The 7,994-nt window shown below is 44.4% G+C and overlaps 1 protein-coding gene across 1 annotated transcript in view; it reads right to left on the bottom strand.

Moving 5' to 3' along the window:
- Nucleotides 1–7,993, bottom strand: part of SNX18 (sorting nexin 18) — a gene marked incomplete at its 5' end in the record, with an annotated part of 29,933 nt that extends 21,940 nt beyond the window's left edge. Inside the window, one exon of the mRNA XM_019531692.1 lies at nucleotides 6,736–7,993. Coding sequence (XP_019387237.1) covers nucleotides 6,736–7,993 — 1,258 coding nt within the window. The remainder of the gene's footprint in view (nucleotides 1–6,735) is intronic.
- Nucleotide 7,994: the final 1 nt, after the last annotated feature.

The following is a 7,994-nucleotide window of genomic DNA, read 5'->3' as shown; positions in this document are numbered from 1 at the left end:
CATTCTCTGATTACACACACACACACCATTCTGTAGTAGGACATTCTCTGATTACACACACACACACACACACACACACACACACACACACAAACACACCATTCTGTAATGGGACATTCTTTGACTACACACACGGCACAAAACTGTCAGACCTAGAATACAAAGTTCCCATTTACCGCAAAAAAGACAAACAACAATGAAAACTTCCACCAGTTTAGAACATGCCAGCTTGCCATAACTACAAAGATTGCCCAACCATGATGTGGTCACATGTCTGGATGTTAAATGATATCACCAACTCCTCATGCTGTGCTATTGGGGGCCAGCCTGCAGGCTGGAGCAAGATCTGAACTGATAATCTAAAAACAAAAAGGCTCCCTTTTCCCTTATCAATCGTATGAATCATCCATATAAATATAAAAAATTGCAAAAGTACTTTCAACTGTTATTTAAAAACAATATGGCATTAACAAGAAAGGTAAACAAGACTCAGTAGAACATATTTGCTATGTTTTGTTCCATTCTGTTGGGGAGACTGTGCTGTGTGTTGGACCAAGTTTGATTTGAATTTTTCTGTGTTAGCATTCCAGACACTGCGTTGTTTTTAGCAGTGCAATTTATAATAAGTAATATGCCAGCTGGATAGGTTAATATAGTCTGTAAGCATTAACTTGGCATTTTAACAACCTAAAACAAGGACAGTGTTTCAGTCTTTACTAGGACTTTATTATGCCTTTATAGTTCAACTTTACATTATTTTAAAGGTGACTTGCAGAGATAAAGAAGTTTGGGCTTTTTGGTTTGTTTTGGATTATGTGTTTACCAAGAGCTCTCTGTTTCATAAGATTTACAACTTAGGTATACTGGTAATGTCAAATCTCGTTATCCCTTTTTTGATGGCAGTCTTTCTTGGATTAGTTGGAGCTCTTTCAAGTTTAAATAACGGGTAAATTGATGAATCCTTAATAAAGAACTATTTAAGCTGAATAGGTGTTTAGTAATTCATACTGCACACACTTTCTATCAATCTAGTTTTACTTCTTTGGTAGCTGCAATGCAGCACTACAACTAGTTCTCTGCTTGTTCATAGAACTTTCCAAAGTGAGCAGGAGCTAAGCCCCAAAGACGACAAAAAATCCCTCAAGAAACAACCCCTGCCATGCCTTTCTTATACATCAAAGAACAGCATATCAAGATACCTCCCTACCACCCCACATCTTCTATTCCTTAAAGAGACCTTTACCAGTTTAGCAATATCAGGACCCAATCCTCAATACCCTTAACGAACATGCTTAACTTGAAGGATGTGAACAGTCCCACTGATTACAACTCCGACTATTTAGTGACCTCAAGTCAAGGGTAGGTTTGAGTGTTTGTAGCACTGAGGCCAAAAAGGTCAATTTTCAGAATTAAATTTGAAAACTGCTTTAGAATGACAGACCACCAAATCTTCTCCTCATAGCTGAAATATTGCTTGTAAAATTATTTAGCTGCAATATGAAATATTGTTTTGCAATACTCATTGTGACCCTGCTTTGACTTAGAATAAGGCTATTTGATTGATCCTAGTGCAAGTTTTAATTTTTTTAGTATTTCTTCATTATTGGTTCAGTCATAGAATCATAGAAAATTAGGGTTGGAAGGGACCTCAGGAGGTCATCTAGTCCAAACCCCTGCTCAAGGCAGAACCATCCCTAGCCAGGTCTTAAAAACCTCCAAGGATGCAGAGTCCACAAATTCTCTGGGTGACTTGTTCCAGTGTTTTACTACCCTCCCAGTGAGAAAATTCTTCCTAAGATCTAACCTAAACTTCCCATGCTGCAGCTTGAGACCGTTGCTCCTTGTTCTGTCATCTGTCACCACTGAGAACAGTTCAGCTCCATCCTCTTTGGAACCACCCTGCAGGTAGTTGAAGGATGCAATGAAATCCCCGATTCAGTCTTTTCTTCTCCAGATTAAGCAAGCCCACTTCTTTGAGCCTCTCCTCATAAACCCACTAACCATTTTTATTGCCTTCCACTGAACACCCTCCAATTTGCCCACATCCTTTCCACTGGGGGGGGAGGGAGGCCCAAAACTGGATACAGTACTACAGATGTGGCCTCACCAGCATCGAAAAGAGGGGAATAATCACTTTCCTTGATCTGCAGGCAACGTTCCTACTAATGCAACCTGCACAAAGAAGAAGTTGATGTCATATATTTAGATTTTACAAGTTTTTCTTTGAACAGTTCGAGGTGCAGTTTCCCAGAAACCCTTGCACCCATCTCCTTGAAACCTGGTAGGCTTCATGGCCTCGGCAGGAGCTACCATCCTGAAATTTTCATCTTAGTCAGGCAAGAAATTACATAGTTATAGGCATTTCAGTGATTCCCCATTATAACCTATGGCCGAATTACCAAAACAGAGTCGAAACTCTGAAGCAGACTTGGTCTAATTGAAACGGCACAGTGGTCCAAAACACTGAAACAAATCACCATCCTCCGAAATGGCTGAATTCAAAACTGAAATGAAACATAGCTGTTTCACACAGCCCTACTAAACAGTCATAGCTCTTTCAGTCTTATCTCATAAGTCACACTTCCCAGATCCCAAATCCTTTTTGTTGCTCTGTGCTGGACTATTTCCAAACTGTTCACATCCTTCTTGAAATGGGGACCCAAAACTGGATACAGTACTCTAGGTGAGGCCTCACAAGTGCTGAAAAGATGTACGTAACAGCCCTTCCATACAGCACCTTCAGCTGTTCAGATCCTCAAAACTTCTGCTCAGATACTGCCTAACCCTGGAGGTGCCCAAGACCCTCAGTTTCTGAAACAGTCCCCAAGACACCTAAAATTCTGCATCTGGGTGTGTGTACCCAGTGACTAGGGACAGAAGTTACACATAAAACAGTTTAAGTAATCAAAAACTGGTTTAAAAGTGTAATAGAAAGGAAGTTCAATTCCCATAACATGGCAAATGACTGAAACCGGTTTAAGTCTGATATACTACATTCGACCAGGTTTAACTGATTTGGGTCAAACTGGTTTATGAAACTTCTGTCCCAGATCCCTTCCTGGTTTAAGTTAAATCAGGGTCCCCCCTCAGCATCTCAGCATTGTTCAGCCCTGCACTTGGCTGTCCTGTCTGTTCCAGCAAAGAAGGGTCGCAGAGGGAAGAGAGAGCCAGGGACTGCCTGCCTCCCCTCCCCCTCCCCAGGCAAACCCCAGCTGGAGACTGGGACCAGGGAGGGGGGTTAAACTCCACTTCCCCTGAGTGCAGAGCTGCCCTGCTAAACTTACTGAAAGTTACTGCTGGCTGCCATTGTGGACTGCAAAGCTCAGATGCACCTGGAAGCAGGAAGAGGAAGTGACCAGCAACCCTGCAGAGTCCTGCTTCTCTGATTCTCGACTGTAAATCCCAGAGACCTCAAAGGCAGCAGAAAGAGGAAGTGAACACACAGTCCGTGCTAGCTACATGCCAGAGAGCAGTGCTCTAGTGCCCCCGCAACTTCTGGCCTGAGCCACTGTAGGCATGTGATTGTGTTTCCCGAATCAAAAGTGAACTTCTGTCAAGTTGTTTCTCAATTTAAGCTCTGCAGCTTAGATTAACCTGCAAAAATGGAATCGATTTCAGCCTTGAGCTTTTTGACTGTCTGCACTTAGCCAGTGTGTCTGCATCTGGGAGTGTGAACAACTACCCACATCCTGACCATACTGAGACACTCAGCAACTGAGTCCCACTGAACTTCTCAAACAAAGTTTCCCCTTTTTATTACGTGGCAGGGTCCATTTCAGTAATTGCTGGACTAGGTCTTACATGCAATCAGATATGCCTTCCACAAAACACAGCAAAGAGGAGGTGATACCAACTCATGTGGGATGTAAAAGAACCAGGTTTAAATCATTCCTCTGGTTAAGTTGGAGTAGGGACTAAAACCATCCAAGTCTATAGGGAATTCAAAGTGGTGGGGGAGCTGCCTCAATCTCTCCTGCTGAAGCATATTCCATTCTGCAGAAAATATTTGAAATATTTATTGAGCCACAGAAAGAGTGAAAACATGGTAGAGAGCCTGGTAATTATCACCTTCACTCAGGAGACCCAAATTCTAGTCCTTTCTCCCAGGAATAGTTTACACAATATAGACCTACATCAACAGAATACATTAATAGCACTGAACTTGAGAATATTTTATATCTAGGGTTGAGGGTACTCTTCTGGAAGGTATACCTTATTCAAATTCAGGCAGAGGAAGGATCTAATACCAACTGTCCTACATCCCCAAGTACTGCATTAACTGCCATCCTATTGGGCTGGTCAGCACCATCATTTTGTGGCAAAAGGCTGAGCTGGCTTAAATGCTTAACTCCAGAAAAGCATTCGTGGATGTAAATCCCAAATACAGAAAGCTGCTTATCTATGGCCAAGAAGACTCTTTCTGTGGGAAACATTTGGCATCAGTCTCTCTAGTGCAAAAGGAGCATTACAAAGGTATTCAAATCTACCCCATATGCAGACCTCTCAACCTGCAACGTATGCACATTCTTGACCTAACAATTATAGTCCCCACATTTTCCTAAATGTCACATAAATGGATGTGCAGAGAGAAGTAGGAGGGGCCCTTGCACTAAAACCTGAATCCCAAATTTCTGTGTACAACAGTCTGTCTAGCTGCAGAACAACAAACAGTGGCACAAGGTAGGAGACTACAATCTCCACCTGCTTGTGTATGCTTTAGGCACAATTACTCCCACTTTTTTGCCCCGGGCCAGTTTTGAAGGCTACTGAAGAGGAAGAACAGAACCTCCTTTAGGCAACAGTTTTTCTTGATACAATCCAAGCGTAAGTGTCGAAGAAATTAGTGTATAAATCTTTTTCACCTTACCAATGTGTCTACTGGATCACTTTAAAGGGAAGTTTTTGGGAGGGTTTATTAGAAGAGGAACGTCCAAGGTAAAAGGTAAAATGCAGAGGAATGACAGTATATTTACATTTCACAGACAACCTGCTAACACAGACATAGATAACAGATTTTGTTGGGCAGGTATGATACACAGGCAATTCTTTTATACTGGCAGCTTTCTGTACTTTGTTGATTATGATACTAAAGGGACACGGGTAGCCTTAAAAAAATGCTGTGCTGTCAGAATATCCTGTTTAAATTGTTTTCCACTATTAAAGTTATTTTAGCCAATTTCCTATGACACTAAAAATTAATTCCTCGTGTTAGTTATTAATCACTCTCATTATTCAATGCAGAATGCTTCATTTTAAAACTCGCCATTTCCTAAACAAGTGACATCACCAGGGTCAGCCTCCTCTCTCACTTTAAAACATCTTGCATACATTAATACTACTATACACTGTAATCCATAAACTAAAAAAAAAAAAAAAAATACCACCCCCAATTCTCCTTTAAGTAATGGAGAAGGGTTCTGTTTACATAGCAGAAAAACAATCAGAATTCAGCATATGAAAATGTTTCTTTCATGAAGTTTACAAGCATAACAACAAAAATTACACTTTGTTGTAAAAGCATTTTACAGTTTTGCCTGTGAACACTGGCTCCTCACATTTTCTCAAAAATCTGTGACTCAGTCATCAGCACCTATTTCACAAATACCTACCCGTTTCAGATCAACTAATTTTGCCTTAAATTTTGAAAGACAGTTCTGCAAACAAAACCTGTGAGGCATGTCACATGAGAGCAAAGTAATGGATGCCTTTTTCTTCCCCTGTAAGTGGCAAGTCAAGCCTTCATTATATAACTAGATAGATAATTGATGAATTGAGACACTAGGATGAGGACTTTAACTTTACAACTGGGAGCCTTCCACATAAATATAAGTTGTTAATGTTAAAATTGTATGTGGAAGGTGTCATTGGTCTTATAGTATTCTTTCCCTCCAGTGGTTCCTAAAGTGTCTTGCAATGGTCAGAACTTCAGAAACACTGCTACATCTCAGCTGAACAATGGCAAGTAGAAGAAAAGAATAAGAGGTGAACAGAAACCTTTATGCAGTGAGGGAGAAAAAATTTTTTAGCTGGGCACACTATAGCAAACTTATCTTTACATAAGTGTCACAAGGCTTTGATTGTCCAGCTAGAGTAGACAATACCACAACATGTTCAACATCCAAAACACTTTCATAGTAAAGCACACGTAGTACAAGTTACACAGAGAAACCTCAAGCAGGTTGCCTGATTCCTTCTCTATCTCAGTTTCTCCATTTGAAAATGAAAATAATAATATTTCTAACTGGATTGTTCCAAAGGTTGCTTTTAAAGTGCCTCCACAGGATGGCATGAAAGGAACATTAGGCATATTACATTCTCAGGCTGTTTCAAACCGACTCTTTAATAGACGAGATAGATTATTTCAAGATAATAATGCTAGGAGATACAAGAGTAATAAGAGATGATTTTGTATTACTTCATCTTCGAGCCTTTCATAAACGTACACATTAACCTTTCACATGTGGCAAGTACTTATTCCCATCCTATAAACAGCTGGAGAAAGACCAATTTAAGGCCAGATGTTAGTAGAAATGATTGGCTCTTTGGTACAAAAATGAAACTTCTGAACCACCCTGTTTCGCATTTACCAAAAATGTAGCAGGATACCACGCAAAGCCAGCATAAGCAAGCATCAAAGCTGGAAACAGAACATAAAGTTTCTGACCCCCATATTTCTGCATATCTGAATATGAAGACCCTGATCTGCATCGCAAAGATAAGACATGAAGACGTTACCTTTCTGGACGTGGATGATGTCTGGGAAGTTGGCCAGATGCCCCTGATACAGTGCTAACAAATCCATCACAGGGTCAAGGTCCTGTCGGGGCTGCTCCGCAAAAAGTTCACCGATGGTGTCATAGGCGTCTGCCGTGAAGGCGATGGCTTGGTTGAGGCTGGCTGAAAAGGCCTGCTGGTCCAGCTCAAAGGCCTGGCTGAGGCACTTGAAGGAGTGCCCTACCTTCTGGTACTCCTTCTTGAAGCCGGTGACCTGCTTGCGGGCGAACTCATTGGCTGTGTGGTTCAGTTGCAGGGCACTCTCGTCCATTTTTTTGGTGAAGGTTTTGAAGCCTTCCACCTGGCTCTCCACCTCCTGCAGGTCCAGAGCAGTGCCAGGGCCCGCAGGGACGCTGATAGCGAGGAAGAAGTTGGCCCCCACCATTTCGTCCCTCTCGGCCTTGCGCTTGCCCTGCTTCCAGGCCTTCTCGTCAGTGCTGGGGCAGGTGAGGAAGTGCTGGAAGGCATCACACTGGGCCAGCACCGGGTGGCTGCACATGTGGTCCATCCACCAGGCCAGGCCCTTCCGGCGCTTGGAGATGAAGTCCTCCTCAAAGCGCCCGGTGGCCTGCTTCTCGGGCAGATGGGGCACCGAGATGACAGGGAACTTCTCAGCCAGGCGCCCGTAGAGCCAGTCGAAGTGCTTGTAGCGCCGGTGCACCTGCTGCCCCGTGTGGCTGGGCACCAGCTTGTAGGCAATGTAGCTCTTCATGCCCTTGAACTTGGTCTGCTTGGTGGGGTCCTCGATGGAGCACTGGAAGGGATAGGGGTTCTCCTGCCACTCGGGCCCGCGCCCGCCCAGCACCACGCACAGCTTGTCGCCGTCCTTGACGAAGCCCGACGCCTCGCCCAGCACGAAAGCCTCCCCGCCCGACTTGACGAAGGTGGAGAAGCGGTTCAGGTTGCGGCTCACCGTGGCCGAGCTCTTGGCGCCGCCGCCCGCCGGGTGCTGCGCAGGGCCGGCCGCGGGGCCGCCGCGGGAGCCCAGCGACAGGTCGGAGCGGGTGGACAGGCGGTAGCGGCCCGCCGCCGCGTAGTCGGGGTAGGAGCCGCCCAGCGAGCCCGGCTCGTCCGCCACCGTGGAGCTGTCGTCCCAGTCATCGTCCCAGTCGTCGTCGCTGCCCTGGCTGGGCTGGTAGCCGCCGCCGTAGGGCAGGGGCGCGAAGGGCGGCTCGGCCGGCAGCGGCAGTGGCTCAAAGCCTCCGGGCGGCAGGTTGGCG

Source organism: Crocodylus porosus, unplaced genomic scaffold, assembly GCF_001723895.1.
Source record: "Crocodylus porosus isolate Cpor-Errol unplaced genomic scaffold, CroPor_comp1, whole genome shotgun sequence".
NCBI classification, from domain to species: Eukaryota; Metazoa; Chordata; order Crocodylia; family Crocodylidae; genus Crocodylus; species Crocodylus porosus.
The sequence above is the reverse complement of the archived record's forward strand: the minus strand, read 5'-3'. Positions and strand labels throughout refer to the sequence as shown.